This window comes from Aspergillus nidulans, chromosome I (assembly GCF_000011425.1).
Source record: "Aspergillus nidulans FGSC A4 chromosome I".
Taxonomy (NCBI): Eukaryota; Fungi; Ascomycota; class Eurotiomycetes; order Eurotiales; family Aspergillaceae; genus Aspergillus; species Aspergillus nidulans.
This window is the reverse complement of record NC_066257.1, coordinates 3,509,064-3,523,424: the sequence shown is the minus strand read 5'-3', so window position 1 is coordinate 3,523,424 and position 14,361 is coordinate 3,509,064. Positions and strand designations below refer to the sequence as shown.

Here is a 14,361-nt window from a genome sequence, read left to right as displayed (position 1 = left end):
GAGTGTGTTTGTAGTGTTTGCCTCGCTCCCCTCATTCAGGGCGGACGTCATGAACTGCAGCCTCAGGCAGTTTTCTTGGCCGTGTTCTTGGCGGGCGAACTTCGGCCAGATGCTCACCAACGGCGAAGCTGACTGCAGAGCATGGATGACATGAAATACAAAAAGGAATTGAACTAATACCGAACCTTTGAGCCGCAAAGTTCTATAGCTTCCTCTCACAGTCTGCTTTCTCTTGTGTCCTAATCATCGAGTTACTCGCATCGTACCATACCCCGCTCCGCTTCCGGAAACACAGACTTGCCCGGTAGCGACGTTCGAGTGCAGCAATCAGGCGTATTTCACTAATAGAACAAATCTTTAGAGCCTGGCCAGCAGGTGCCGCAAGAGCAAGGAGCTAGCAATATGGAGTCTCTCAAGGCTGTTTTCTTTGGTCCCGATCCTCAGACGCAAGTAGGTCAGACATAGCCGTTTCCTCGTCACATTCTGACTTTATTTGTCTACAGATGCGAAAATGTAACCAGCTCATCCGCGCAAATACGCGTCAGTTGGATCGTGATATCGCGCAGCTCAAAGCACTTGACGGCAAAACGCGGCAGACCATAGTCAACGCCTCGAAGCGCGCCCAGCGGAACCCAGCGCGCGCGAAACAGGCGAACCTCGAAGCGAAAATGCTTGCGCGGGAACTTGTTCGGGTCCGAAGACAGACGACTCGCCTGACAACTAGCCGGGCTCAGCTACAGAGCGTTCAAATGCAGGTCAACGAAGCGTTCGCAGTCCGGAAGATCCAGGGTAGCCTACAGAAATCGACGGGTATAATGAAGGATGTGAACACATTGATCCGTCTCCCACAGCTGTCAGCAACAATGCATCAACTTGCTACCGAGTTGGTCCGCGCCGGTATTATTGAAGAGATGGTGGACGACGCTATTCCAAATAACGAACTACTGGAGGATGAAGAGGCAGAGGCTGATGAGGAGGTCGATAAAATCCTACAGGAAATCTTACAGGGAAAGCTATCCCAGGTGGACGAAGTCAAACCAGAAAGACCTCTGGAGGAGCCTCAGCAGGCCGAGGAAGAGTTCGAGGATCAGGAAGCCGCTCTTGCGCAAATGAGGGGCCGTCTGGAAGCTCTCAAAAGCTAAGTCGAGAAATGCTGGCTCTCTGGGTATAGAAGTTCAGCGCACCTCGTCTCGTGTCGTTTGTTTTTACGGAGTTGGGGCGCGGTAGATTGCATTTCGTCCTGGCACTACAAGTTTCTTTTCCCGGATGTTTTCGAGGACTCTGCCACAGCTGGCCTGATGCAGGGTTCTGAGTCGTTGCGTTATTGGCTCGTCGTTTTCTGGTCCCATAATTATCATGTAAACGTACTCTTTAAAACTGTTGAGTATAGCAATGATATGTGATTGATACATTCTGACAACTGCTAATGCCACCGTTTGATACTGACTACTGAAAATTCGAACTATACAATAGCCTGGAATATGACTTACTACAATCGGGCGCCATAATTGTCACCCAATTAGTGCTAGCGCAGGGCAGTAACGGATATTCTTCACTCCGCCTTCCACTTTCGGCGCGTTTCAAACTTGCTTCTGTCCTTATCATCTCTCATCTCCCTTCCCTCCTTCTGACATCCTCCTGCAGCTCATAGTGTCTACCTACATACTCGTTATAAACCCTCCTTGGTACTACGACTGAACAATCTTGCCTGCGATTGATTAGGTCGTGCCCGCATATTCCGCTGTTCGCGCCCCTTTCCGAGGACAACACTACACGCGCCACTCCAGCTCGCGCCCAACGTCAGCGACCCATCATCAATCCATCCAACAACTCACGTTTTCCTTTGAACCCACCTTCTATCAACCATGTCTACCAAGCTTGATAAGTCTTTGGATGAGATTCTTGTCAACCGTCAGCCGCGCAATCGCCGCCGTACTGCGCGCCGCAAGGCTGCAAACGCTGCCGCTCCAGTTGGAGGAGTGCAGAAGATCACAAAGGGTGCTAAGCCTGCTGGAAAGGCCGTTCAAAATGGACACCCTGCCCCAACTGAGAGCAAGATCATGGTCAGCGGCTTGGTAAGATTTCTTTCCGGTCTCTCATACAACAATGATTAACACTTTGCCAGCCTGCCGATGTGAATGAGGCCAATATCAAGGTATGTTGATTGAGAGGCCTTCGCCTTGGGTTTCTATCGCCGTGTCTTTTCCTCGAAGCCTCCGGGCCGCAGCGGCTCCCGTTCGCCTTTCGACCCTGCTGTATCGCTCATATATTGAGACGAGTTGCTTCGTTTCGCGCAGGCAGTTACTCCTTCCTGGATGATCGCTTTGCATCGCCGTCCTTATGGCACTGCGAGTGATAGAAGTCGAGTTTGCCTCTGTCTTGCATAAGCGTATCTTGCATCAGAATCTACAAAATTCTGCTGGATTTCGCTGCAGACTGCGCCTTGGTGCGAGTTGAAATACACCACCACACAGCCCGCTTTCGTGCAAGCGTAATTCATGTCTCGAGTCTTGGGCGTCAGCGAGTGCATCAGCATACAAGCAGTGAACCAGGAAGTCAGTGCACTTTCCTGGAAGCCACATTTCTTGGTCCATCGATGACTAATCTGGTCGTACGGGGTCGTGTGCGCTTCACATTCGTCCTTTTTGGGAATGAGAGTATTTATTTCGCTGAAGCCTCTCCCTTGCTACGGTAGATGGGCATAAGACGTTTAGTCGGCGGGATGGTTGCATTGGTTTCGCATATCGTGTCTATCTGTTGGGAAAACTTGGGTGGGCCCAAGAGCGGTTACTACATCAGTTTGGGTGTCACAATTCGAGTGAAACACCCTGCGTCATTATGAGTTTGGGGCGATACAAATGAGTCTTTACTGACTTGTGATCTTCTTGCGCGGTCGCTCACTTGCTTCATGACTAACCATCGCTGTGCGCTCGCTGATGCTCTTTGCTGTCGACTTGGAGCCGTTTGTTATTTGGGACCGCCGCGGCACCGTTGACGCGTTTTCGTTACTCTTTGAGCCGACGTACTAATTTTCTTCGCTTGTTCCAATAGGAATACTTCTCAAAGTCCGCAGGTCCGGTCAAGCGCGTCATGCTTACCTACAACCAAAACGGTACCAGCCGTGGTATCGCGTCAATTGTCTTCAGAGAACCCGACACAGCCGCGAAGGCCGCCAAGGAGCTTAACGGACTTCTTGTTGATGGTCGGCCCATGAAGGTTAGATTATTTCGCATTACTATGTTGTTTCCCGTTTGCTAACGTTGTTAAAGATTGAGGTTGTTGTCGACGCATCCCACGCCCCTACAGTTCCTGCACCCAAGCCGCTTAGCGATCGTGTAGCGTAAGTTCGCCGTTCTCTATATGATGATAAGCAGCTAATATCTTCTAGTCAGAGCAAGCCGCAGCCCAAGCCGGCAACCAATGCTAAGAACGCCAACGCCGCTCGCAGTGGACGTGGGGGTCGCGGTCGCGGTCGTGGTGGTAAGGCACGCGGCAACCGTCCTAAGCCCAAGACAGCCGAAGAATTAGATGCCGAGATGGTCGACTACTTCAACGCTTCCAATGAGAACGGCGCCTCTGCCGAAGTCAACGCCGCAGCTGGCAGCGCCCCTCAGCAGCCCGCCGCCGGTGAAGATTTAGGCATGGCCGAGATTTCGGTGAGTATTCTAAGCCATCTGTTCAGGGTTGTGGCTAATTTGTTATCTAGTAAACTGCCCTATGTCTGAGACCGGTCGATTGATTCGCCATTTCACCTCTTCTATTGGTTGCACACGCTCGAGAACCTACATTCGGATTCGTCTTTCTTAATATGAACACTTTCCCCTTATGTTCTCTATTATCTCTCCTGTTAACTCTATCTTGCATTTGTATTTTCCTCGCTTACTAACTTCAATTATCCGTGGATGGTTGGGCGACTGCGTGTATGTTACGGTATAAGCATATGAATTTTCCGTGAAATTACTGTCCAACATACAATAACAATCTCAACCGTAAACAGTTACTTTACAAGCACCATTCCCATCTTAAAAGCAACCATCAAGAGCTGGTCTTTTGACGCCACTCGCCGAGATCCACGTTGCTCAAGTTGTGGCGCAATTCGTGCACTCTTCGTTTTCTATACAACGGTCTCAATGGCTGTTCTTCATTGTTCATCTAAATCAAAGAAGTTTGCTTCTACTGGCTTGCTAGGTAATACCAAAGAAGCCGTCGGCAACGTGGTGGCACTCTGAGGTACAAAAATCATTTCACTTACTGCATCACCAGGTATTGTTCGCCATAGTGTGCCTGCAGAATCCATCTAGGTCTGTGTTAAGTCTTGTCTCTGTATTCACTTATTCATGAGAAATAAACATAGATGGGCCCGGCCTTTTAAATAATCAAGCATTTAATGAAGAACGGAAATGAAGAAAAAACATACTGTAAGACATGTATGGTGGTAATACTAGCTTATTTTGATGCGCAGCTACATCACCTGCAGTATAGAGTTGACTTTGCACGCGGTCAGGACACCTTGTTTGTTGCAGCCTTGCAAGTTAATGCGAGTTTCAAATATGGCGTTGGGTTATGCGTAAATGGTGTCTTTAAAGACTTGAATGATTTACATATTGCGTCGTGAGTTCCAGAGCTTTGTCCTAGCGGTTTTTGCCTTTCATTACTAGACTGATATTGTCCGTTGATTTGCTGACAACTCTGTAGAGCTCGAAGGGCAACAGTTACTTACCCATCCGCCGCCCAAGACTGCCTTTGCTATCTTACAGACGTGATGGAAGAAGCGCCTTTATCTCAGCCAAACTCTTCACCATATATGGATGCTGTCGGCCGTTGTCTGTTCCCTCCTCACTTTCACTTGCGCGTCTCACACCCAAACCAGAATTCATCACAAGTCCAGGTCGAGGACACAATGGAGAAAAATCAAGACGGGCGCGCCAAAGACAAAAACCACCACACGGGCAAAGACACAGAGCAATTCTGCTGCAATGACAAATTTGAAGTAGAGGACGAGGGTGACGAAGACGAACCAGCCGCGCAAGACGCCAAAACACAATTCACACATGCGATTACGCTTGTCATTGCTTCCTCCTACACCTTGACTGTTCCTTGGCCCTCTCGGGTCTTGCTTCTGCCCTTGAAGGGAGGGAAAAGCATGTTTTGAAAAGGACTGCGCGGTCAGAGTATGACGATGGGTTGCTCGACGCGGCGGAGCTCTATTCCGAGGTCGTAGTCGCGGGACACTCTGACGGTGATAAGGGACTTTTTCATAGAAGTGCAGAGCGGCGATATTGCAGCCGGCGTTCTTCTTGTGTGAATGCAAGTCAGCATGTTGGAATGGGTGGTGCTGACCTAAAATGGAGATGTGAAGGGAAGGAGCAATGGAGAACAGCCTACGGAGAAGAGGATGCAGATTGATCGAGCCAATTGAAGCTGAACGCTGTCAACTTTGACAGCCCTTCCCTAGGCCGTACTAACTCAGTTTAATTTCCGAGTGATGGTACAGGACTACTGGGCTTCAAAAACGAAGCAGCTGGTGGTTGTACCTAGGTGAGGACTGAACCACTCCCTTTCAGCATTTACTCCGCAGGCTGTAAGTGAAAAAGGGGAGGTGCATAAAGAGATAGCCATAGTTGTCGTAAGGCTCGCCTTTCATCCGCTTAGCCCCTATGCTAAGCCATCATCACTGTCGAATTAAGAATTGGGCTGATTAATCTCGAGTGCATTGCATGCTTGTATGGATATATCGAGATTGAGTACATTAATTTACGGCTTTTTTGCACTATATTCTTGAAGACTGTCTGCCGAAGAGTAAAAGCACCTTCAAATTTGTGAGACGGGTTACTGGGAGACCGACTTACTCGAGTTCAAGACAGTAAATGCCCTTGGGGACATAGCCAGTAAGTGCCTAAGTCTAGACAGGTTCAACCCGAGTATGCGTCAGCGGCATCTCGTGTTCTCAAGTACCAATAATCGCCTTCAACAGTCCGTCTCGTCAGGCCTTTGATAGACATGATTGCCAAGAGTGCAGAGATGTATCTGCTCTGCGTTAAGGGATCTGATTGGGTCAGAGGAAGCAGGTTGTCCGGTCTCGTCGATGAAATTGTTGCCAGTCTAATGTTGTAGGGACGGGGTTGGCAGCACTGCTCGCGGTACGCTCGCTGCTATCATGCAAGAGGTCGGACTAGCAGTTCCTTTCCAAATAATGACTTAGAATTGCTTGTAAGGGAAATTCTCTGTATCCTGGCACGAGAGTCGATACTAGGGCAGGGCACAAGTACTCATAAGGCAGCGAAGTGAGTAGACACCGAGCATTCGGTTTATCATCATTATAGGAGACAACTGAACTATCATCTATCTCGTAGTGTATCCGCCATTTGCGAAGATAGTCTGACCAGTAATCCAAGTACCCTCGGTGCAGAGGAACCGAACAATGGGCGCAATGTCCTGAACCAGAGTCAAACGACCGCCCATTCCGTTGGCCTTGTGGAATTCGACGGCTTCGGGGGATTCCTGGGGGTAGAAGAAAGCTGTGGACGTTAGCTTATTCTTGGAATGGAGCTTGTGCTTGCATATGGGACGGTGTTCGTACGGGTATCCATCGGCCCAGGGGCGATGTTGTTAACGCTGATACGGCGGGACTGGAGTTCTTTGCAGACGCCACTACAGAATGTTAGTAGTGGTCATAAGTGGAATCCATGGACGCTTACCGAGTAAAGTGCTCGACGGGCGCTTTACTGCCAGCATATGAAGTATAGTATCCGGTGAATGCACCCAGCAAAGCCGTGACAATGGTGATTATCTTCCCATCGTCGGAAACGTGCTTGGCGGCTTCCTTCAGGACAAAGAATGCGGTCTTTGAGTTGATCCTGTTCCAATGTCAGGTAAATGAAGAGATTGAGGACGAAGGTACATACGCAAACATCGTATCGTATTCCTCCTCCGTGATCTCAGTGATAGGTTTCTTCAAGACCTTGCCAACAGTGTTCACAACAATATCAATCTTGCCAAAATCGCGATTGACGTCCTCAAACAGCTTGGTGACGGCCGCGGCGGAGGTCAGGTTACCTTGGTAGGTCACAACCTTGACAGATTGCTGCAGCTCAGCTTCGACCTTAGCGGCATCTGACTGGCTGCTGGACGAATGATAATGGAGCGCAAGGTTAGCCCCGGAAGCAGCGAGCTCTCGCGCAATTTGGGCACCGAGATTCTTGACACCCCCGGTGATGAGAGCAACCTTGCCATCGAGCGCCATTACAATGGTAGTTGTATGATATGGTCTGTAGCACGTGATAAAAGAATTGATAATGGGGTGACTGGTTGGCTTGAAACTTGAGGAGGGGTAGCTGCAAGATGAGGGGTATTTATCTTTACCTCCTGCTACCTCATTGTCGGAGTTAAGGCATTGACTGCGGTCGAGTTGAGCTGTAATGCATCGAGATCGTCCAGGATCATGGAGTAATGTGATAGCCGGATCCGGAATAGTCTAAAGAGATCCCTTCAGATGTGATAGCCCTTTTAGGAAATGGCCCCATCCAGGCTCGGAAGCTAAATCGTGGTTCGTTAGAGCTATTAGGATGCTCGCATCTGTGATATCACAGTGCACTCTCATCAACCAGTGGGCTATTGCGCTCCCAAAAAATGGCCTGGATTCGGATCTGGCAATGGTTGGCCTGGCGCAAAGCTCTCGCCGGGGAAATATAGGGTTGAGCCGTTCAGGAAAGCACCATTACGGTCGATCCAGATCACGATCCGCCGTAGGAGGCCGCCGAGGCCCAGGGCATCCAGCCCGCCACGAAGCTCGACTGCGCGCTGCAAACCCCGCATGTGGACTGCGTAGTTCTCTGGGTTTCCGTACATGGCCTCGTAGCTCGCCATCTTCGCGATTGCGCCTATCAGGGCATCGCTGACAAAAGAAGACTGGAGCTCCAAAGACTTATTGACCGCCTGTACTGCCTCGTACCGAAGTCCGAGCAGATGCAATTTCATGCCCGTGGGCTCTGTCTGTACAGAAGCATAATTGGATGCGGCGAGCAAGACAATGACCAGGAAAAGCGACGGCTCAGTCATAACCAGAGGAAACCAGTCGGTGCGAAGGAGGCCTCGGTTTCCTGGCTGGTCTAACTCAGGAATGTCTACCGCCATGCTCATGAGGTCTACAATAAACGTCAGAAAGTGCCTGTTAGCTCGTGTTTTGAGTACGTACAGTGATCAACAAGTTGCGGCAAGATCGGCCGCCAGGCGACAGGATACGACCTAAAGGGGTCCCCTCGCAGGCCACCGAATGGTCTGGGGATAGGTAAACCAAAGTACACTGGCTGAGCAGCTCCTGTGGACTGGCTGTGTCGGACAACTTCCCCAGAAACCAGGTGCTGGTTGTCTTGCTTATCATCGTTCCCTTGTGTCTCTGTCTTAGCCTTTTTGAGATCCCTCTGAAAGGCAGCCTGAGAGCGTTCCTCAAACAGCTTCCATTGGCGGCGTGTGACATGGGAGCGGATGTGCGAGTCCTTGGCCAGTTTCAGCGCATCCTTCGGTTCGCGAACGTGGATGAAGACAAAGTCGTTGCCCATGGTGGTGAGGTCGCTAGTGGATGCTTGCCTCGAAGGGGAAAAGTGTTCGCATTCAGGTGCAGGTGGTGTGGTTGATCCGTAGCTCCGTATTTCCACGCATCTTTTCTTGGCGTCGATCGATCACTGCTTTATTGTCACTTTTACCGAATATCAAGAACTCGAGACCTCAGGAACCTCCAAGCGCATCATCTTTCCTCTTCCAGATTTGTATAGTCAAACTATGCTGGATGCAGTGGCAGCATCCGATTCTGCGGTTGCGAACGCGTTTCAGAAAGGGTAGCCATGCTGCAGTCGGTGTTCTGGTCGGTGTTATCGCGCTTCTTGGGCTAGAACAGAGCTGACGTTAACTCTTCACTAGTTCATCATTCGCGATGAGAGCAACCTCGTCCGCTCTCTCTTGGCGTGGTCTCCTATTTACTGGCTTGCATCGTGCTCCTCGAGGCTGAATCAAGCTAGTTGAATTAGCCATGGATCCACTGCCTCAATGCATCTAAACCGCCTTCGAGAACCTTCCTGCTCCAGTGGATATAAGGGTTTACTCGTCAATACTGTGCGTTTCAAGAATGCTTTCTACTTACGGCTTCCAATACAACAACTCTCCTGTTCAGAACACTTTTGCTGGCGATGAGATTCGGCCAATCGAGCTTAAGTTTAGCCTCAACTAGAATCCATCGGGCTAAACGATTTTGAAGTCATGGAGATGCTTTCTGGGGCTAAGAAATATTCAGATAATGCTTGGGCGCTTCGACTGTCTTTCGTCTTTGTCGCCAGCCAACTCGAATTCTGGGCCGTGAACGAGTGTCTCTCAGCAATGGGACGTTCAAACTGGGCTTGAGAGCGTTGAGGGCGTTGAGGTGGATTAAATCCGGATGCAGCTGTTAAGGCAAGGACTGCTGGAGTACTCACAACAGTACAGGTGGGAGTGAGAGCACATGTGTCAGTGGAGAGTCATCTAATGGAGCTGTCCCTGCTTCTCCAGATACTGAGGACGGGTCAGCAAGCCTTAAGGCTGCTGGATTTAATACTATTTTTGAATTCGTGTCAAGCATTACACTTTTGATTTCAAGATGTGCAAGGTATGGTCGGTGGGCATCCTTCCTTGTCGCCAGCCCACATCTATTGCGCACGCGCGGCCTATGTCAGGGAGATCGCGGGCTTTGATATACCCATTCGTCCGGCTATTAGGGCCATGTTTGCGCCACAGTCGGTCGTCGTTATGACATCTGAAAGCATAGATCTGGTCTAGGGAAGTATCAACTAGATATCTTCTGTTCCATTGTCACGGCCTGTGGAGCGCCCCCCGTAGACGGGTGACTTACCCGTCATGTTTACACAGACAATTTCTAACGTTCAATTGGTGCTAGCCTATGCCACTCTGTGCAGAAGTCACTACCAGTGGACATCCACCTCAAACCTTTGCTCTCGAAATACCACGACGATCACGGCCGCCAATCCAGAAGAACAACTCTGCAGTCACTTGCTTCCCTTCCTTGCGAAGCCTTCAGGATCCCAAGAATAACTAGGGCAGGAATATTCGTGCCAATAACAATTCCGTTGATATGGTGGCATGATAGGGCATAATGCATAGTCTCGAGTGTTGATCTGTCATGTCATTGGGGCAAAACCTGGGCCGACTCAACGCACATCCATACATCAGGCCATTGGTACACTCGTTTACGCGTCGTGAGCGTGCTGTCTGGGGGTACGCAATCTTCTCGACTCAGAAAAGCGAGCCGCCACAATTCAGTATCTAGACAGAGACGAAGGAAGGGGCATTGGGCCAGCTCTAGATCCTGCTCGCGGCCCATCGCCTTTGCCCCTGCAGAAGATCAGCAGAGGGGGCATGGGTTTCAGATACACGATACGGAAGGTACGATGGCGGATATTAAGTTAACATTGGGAGGAAGCAATCAGCTGGGCCATCACCCACGCCATTCGGATGAAGATTCCTCGAGTCTCACAACGACAGTCACAAAGCGCAATTCTTCGAAACGTCAAGGAAGGAAGTGTAACCGACCCGGACAATCTACTGGATAGCCATCCACTTCTACTCTCAGGTTGAGGGGGGCATGATTGTCGTCTTGGGATTTATATAAAAGCAGACGCAGTCTAGGAAATGGCACTTGCTGTCCGTCTTTGCTGGAATAGTGCTCTAATTCCTCCCTCGAAGTGCAGATAGATATAAGCGCTAAGAGCGAGGGCTGAAAGGCAACGACGTGCAGTACGCACGCAGTACTTTTGTCTTCTGTACTTTCTTTTTTGTTTGTGGGCCATTTTGGCTGAAGATTGGGTAGGCGCGATTATCACCAAGAGAAAGAGTCGATGACTCGAAAGACTGGTGCTTCCTCAAAACGAGATCCGAAAGGGGAAAGGAAAGGGGGGTTGGTGTGATACCAATCAGCATCCATAACCGGTCCCTGTTGATGTTATCCTACCGCCCCGCGGTATCTCTTCCATCACTCTTTTTGCGGAGACAGTGCGGAGGCGAATTCAATCCAAGTCCATCTAGTGGATCTGAATAAAGCTGAAAGAAAGCACAGACACTTGGCTCTAACTATGTAGATCCTGAACCTTGCCCGCCTGGCCTTGCTTTGCCTTGAATTAGGTATGTATGTATCATCATCAAAGGGCGAGCCCCTGGTCTGGCCCTTTGGCCCCTTTACAAGGGTCAAGGGGCGAGCAGAGACAACAAACAAATGTTGGGTTTCAGGGCCAGAGCAACAGCGTTCAACTCCAGTTCGTACTGCATATTCCTCTCATACTAGGGAGTAGATACAGACTAACGAGACTCGATTCTTTGACTTAGATCGTGGCGCCCCTGGGGCTACCAAATCAGACCCTTAGACAAACAAGGCGGCCAGTAACAATACGGGTGGGGTACAAGTGATCTTCAAAGCCTTTTGTTATTATTGCCTACTACAGTAATACAAATATTACTAACTACTCGTACCCTCATACTACTCATATTACTCATACTGATATTACTGATAAGAATAGCAGACAGTGTAAGACGTACCAACTCGTATCCGAGTAAGTTCATGAATGCTACCTAATGCTATGCTACCTAAGAATGAAACAGAAACAAGACCGAGGGTATGACGCTGGGCTATGCTAATAATAACGACGATCAAGAAAATGCTGGAAGTGACGAACGGGAGCTGCTGTGGCACGCTCGGGTATGATAGGAAGAGATGACAGTACATGACGGGGTATCAACAGGACATGACATACAAAAAATTGGATGATCGCTCGATCGCATCGCTAATAACAGCAGCAAACCAGAATTATGTATCAAAAGCAAAAGACAATGGTAAAAGTTCTGGTAAAAGTTTCCCGAAATGGAGAAGATATCAAAAGAAGAGAAAAGAAAAGCGTCATCAATCGGTGAGTCATACTCCGGAGTTGACAGCAGACAGTTGAGACGAGAAGAGAAAGTCAACAAGAAAAGGTGTGATAAGATCGGGTGAGAGTGAGATCTGGTCTCGGTATTAAAGAAGAAGGAGAAGCGGTGAGGAAGAGAGAGATGATAGGCTGGCGGGCTGCAGAAAGGCCGTCACCTGGCCTGGCCTGAGGTTGGGGTCGAGCAGTGCTGGATTTTCTGCAGACGCGCCGACTGCGACGGAGAAATTAGGTAAGCCGCCGACCGCCCACTTTGGGCACCAAAGAACAAGAGCTCTGGTTGGGGGAATTCCCGTCCGCTGTTCGCGTTTCGCCGACGCACGTGCTCGCGCCTGTCATGCTGAGAGCCCGGCTGAGGCTGCTTGCTGACGCTGATGTCGATGGCTGACCGAGTTCGTACAAGGATGTAGTTTTCGAAATCGGTCGAAATCGGGTTGTTTCATTTTCGAATGGAAGGAAGCCCTACGCCTGCGCGGGACTGACCACCGGTCGTGTTTACGACCGGTAGACGACCTTGGAAGACGAGGTCGTCCGTCGCTTCTTTTCAGCAACGACCGGCTTGCGCTTCTTGGTGCGCTTGTTGGTCTCCTTCTCCGTCGCTGCGAGCTGGGCAACCCGGATCGCCTGCTGCGCCTTCGCGTGGGCCTGCACCTGCGCGAGGAACCGAGCACGCTGGGCCTCTTCTTCGGCCAAAACGCGGAGCATCTGGATCTGCTGCTCGGTCGTGAGGCTGGTGCCGCCCATACGCGGGTCCATAGCGGCGGATTCCTCGTCGATACTGCTGGCGGGTTCTGGGGTCATCGGGCCATCAGGGAAGAGATCCTCGTCGGACAGGTAAGCGGACGCTGTCGATTCCCCGGAGTCGCAGCTGATCAGAGATGGCCGGTTTGGCCACGACGGGAAAGCGCAGGCGTTGTTGGTGGAGTTCGAAGAGAAGCTGCATTTCTGGGGAGTAATGTCGAGTAGGTCATCGTTGGGTGAAGGCGGTGGTGGTGGTGGGATGTTATTGCTGAGGCTGCCCACGGGCAAGTATGAGCTGCTGAAGCTCAGGTCGAAGTAGGCGTGAGTGTTGCTGGGGCTGGCTTCGCTAAGGGAAGAGCGGACGCTGGATGAGTCCCTGCTCCAGGGCTGGAATGGATAAACCATTTTGCTGTGTGTGGCTGTATGTGTTGTGTAGGAGTGGAGAGACGATTGTATTGTATTGTTGTATGGATGAGATGGGAGAGTGGATGTTCAGAGGCCAGAGTGGTAAAGGCTCAATCCTGAAATGTTGTGTTGGATGGTGTGTGGTAGGTGAAGAAGGCCAGAACAGGGCCGGGCAGTGGGCGTGAAAGGGTCATATATGGAGCCTGGAAGTGATGGTGAAAGAACTTGGAAGGGCCAGATCGATCGGGGTTCTGGACTCCCTTGCATCTCCCAGCAGATAAGGCGCCGCGGGGGTCCTTTTTTTTATTTATTTTTTTTATTTCGTTCCAGATTCGATTTTTGAAATTTGAATATTCGGGGGCCCACAATAATGAGGCGTCCACTGGCGAGTCTCACACAACTGCGAGTCAAGGCGATCAGGCGCGGATGGCGCTCCGGCAGCTGTACGAGGGATGCAGTTGAACCATTTGTCAATAATACTGTTTGACTGATCTATCCAGCAGATGCCAGATGATAGAGAAAGATGATAGATGCCTGACGGTTTGGCACTCAACACAAGAAAAAGTACGAGACTCAAAGTCCAACAAGAAAACGCGCCCCCTTGAGCGCTGATCTGGCTTTTTAAACTGTTTACGCCTTCTTCCTTTCACCCTTCTTTGTGTCGGATTCCTTCCTCCGTATGCTGAGTCGGTCCGCGGGCCGGGGAAGATCGGATGGAATTTGGGGGCATGGGGATTTCCTGTTTGGGAATTTTCGATTTATCGATTTATTTATTCTCGTGGATTTAGCCGCGATTATATTATTTTCCGGAACAATTCTTCCCCAGACAAGACAAGTATCTACCGGCTGACTCTTACTCCAGCTCTTACTCCGTACTGTATCCATCCTTCTCCAGATTCTTCAGTCTTCAGTTGTCTCCGTAGAGCACGGAGTATCGCGGTGCAATTTCCGGCCTGTCCAGTCTGACGTCCATTGTAGCTACTGAATACGTTCCGTAGGAGTCTCTAATAAGCGGTCTGTTTGTACTTTGTCAGTGCTGGACTCGTCACGCATCTCACCGCTCCTCTGGTCACCTTCAAATTCTCCCGGGCCCTGGCCATTTGAAGTATTTCTGTTACTTACCCGGCGGATGTGCGACCAGCCGGGCTAGGATTCTGCAGTCGTTGTTGCAGTCGTAGCTGCAGCTGCATGAATTATCAGTTTGATAAGGGTTCAGGCCTTCATGGCGGTTGTAGCGGTCAGCATTGCCAGCAACCGC

At 50.2% G+C, this 14,361-nt stretch overlaps 7 protein-coding genes across 7 annotated transcripts, besides 2 other annotated features; 3 read left to right on the top strand and 4 right to left on the bottom strand.

The window, feature by feature from the left end:
- Positions 1-7,732: part of a sequence feature (contig 1.115 2577..127320(1)) that runs on past the window's edge.
- ANIA_06920 (ESCRT-III subunit protein VPS24) lies at positions 144-1,415 on the top strand. The gene is made up of 2 exons (XM_659432.2): positions 144-450; positions 504-1,415. The coding sequence occupies exons 1-2, from the start codon at positions 403-405 to the stop codon at positions 1,140-1,142; spliced, it is 687 nt and encodes a 228-aa protein (XP_664524.1). The 5' UTR covers positions 144-402; the 3' UTR covers positions 1,143-1,415.
- Positions 1,618-5,152, top strand: ANIA_06919 (uncharacterized protein; the record flags this gene model as incomplete). The annotated part of the gene is made up of 8 exons (XM_659431.2): positions 1,618-2,075; positions 2,126-2,155; positions 3,052-3,216; positions 3,270-3,340; positions 3,389-3,656; positions 4,189-4,230; positions 4,478-4,611; positions 4,696-5,152. Exons 1-8 carry the CDS (start codon positions 1,866-1,868, stop codon positions 5,150-5,152), a joined length of 1,377 nt encoding a protein of 458 aa, XP_664523.1. The 5' UTR covers positions 1,618-1,865.
- ANIA_06918 (uncharacterized protein) lies at positions 6,322-7,366 on the bottom strand. Its single transcript, XM_659430.2, has 4 exons — positions 6,906-7,366; positions 6,699-6,857; positions 6,581-6,651; positions 6,322-6,518 (listed from the first exon to the last, which is right to left on the bottom strand). Exons 1-4 carry the CDS (start codon positions 7,241-7,243, stop codon positions 6,343-6,345), a joined length of 744 nt encoding a protein of 247 aa, XP_664522.1. The 5' UTR covers positions 7,244-7,366; the 3' UTR covers positions 6,322-6,342.
- Positions 7,612-8,558, bottom strand: ANIA_06917 (uncharacterized protein; the record flags this gene model as incomplete). Its single annotated transcript, XM_659429.1, has 2 exons — positions 7,612-8,144; positions 8,195-8,558. The coding sequence occupies 2 exons, from the start codon at positions 8,556-8,558 to the stop codon at positions 7,612-7,614; spliced, it is 897 nt and encodes a 298-aa protein (XP_664521.1).
- Positions 7,733-14,361: part of a sequence feature (contig 1.187 1..8430(-1)) that runs on past the window's edge.
- ANIA_11667 (uncharacterized protein) lies at positions 10,881-11,740 on the top strand (the record flags this gene model as incomplete). Its single annotated transcript, XM_050611143.1, has 4 exons — positions 10,881-10,943; positions 11,121-11,167; positions 11,556-11,588; positions 11,638-11,740. The coding sequence occupies 4 exons, from the start codon at positions 10,881-10,883 to the stop codon at positions 11,738-11,740; spliced, it is 246 nt and encodes an 81-aa protein (XP_050467196.1).
- ANIA_09451 (protein oefB) lies at positions 12,453-13,230 on the bottom strand (the record flags this gene model as incomplete). The annotated part of the gene is made up of 1 exon (XM_863740.2): positions 12,453-13,230. Exon 1 carries the CDS (start codon positions 13,101-13,103, stop codon positions 12,453-12,455), a length of 651 nt encoding a protein of 216 aa, XP_868833.1. The 5' UTR covers positions 13,104-13,230.
- ANIA_11668 (uncharacterized protein) lies at positions 14,011-14,293 on the bottom strand (the record flags this gene model as incomplete). The annotated part of the gene is made up of 2 exons (XM_050611142.1): positions 14,011-14,119; positions 14,226-14,293. 2 exons carry the CDS (start codon positions 14,291-14,293, stop codon positions 14,011-14,013), a joined length of 177 nt encoding a protein of 58 aa, XP_050467195.1.

Bases quoted from the DNA above. Each gene is read 5' to 3' on its own strand.
- ANIA_06920 (XM_659432.2), top strand. From the start codon at position 403: ATGGAGTCTCTCAAGGCTGTTTTCTTTGGTCCCGATCCTCAGACGCAA. The intron at 451-503 runs GTAGGTCAGACA...ATTTGTCTACAG, and splicing joins GTCCCGATCCTCAGACGCAA to ATGCGAAAATGTAACCAGCT.
- ANIA_06918 (XM_659430.2), bottom strand. From the start codon at position 7,243: ATGGCGCTCGATGGCAAGGTTGCTCTCATCACCGGGGGTGTCAAGAAT. The intron at 6,652-6,698 runs GTAAGCGTCCAT...AACATTCTGTAG, and splicing joins CCCGTCGAGCACTTTACTCG to TGGCGTCTGCAAAGAACTCC. The intron at 6,519-6,580 runs GTACGAACACCG...TAACGTCCACAG, and splicing joins CCCTGGGCCGATGGATACCC to CTTTCTTCTACCCCCAGGAA.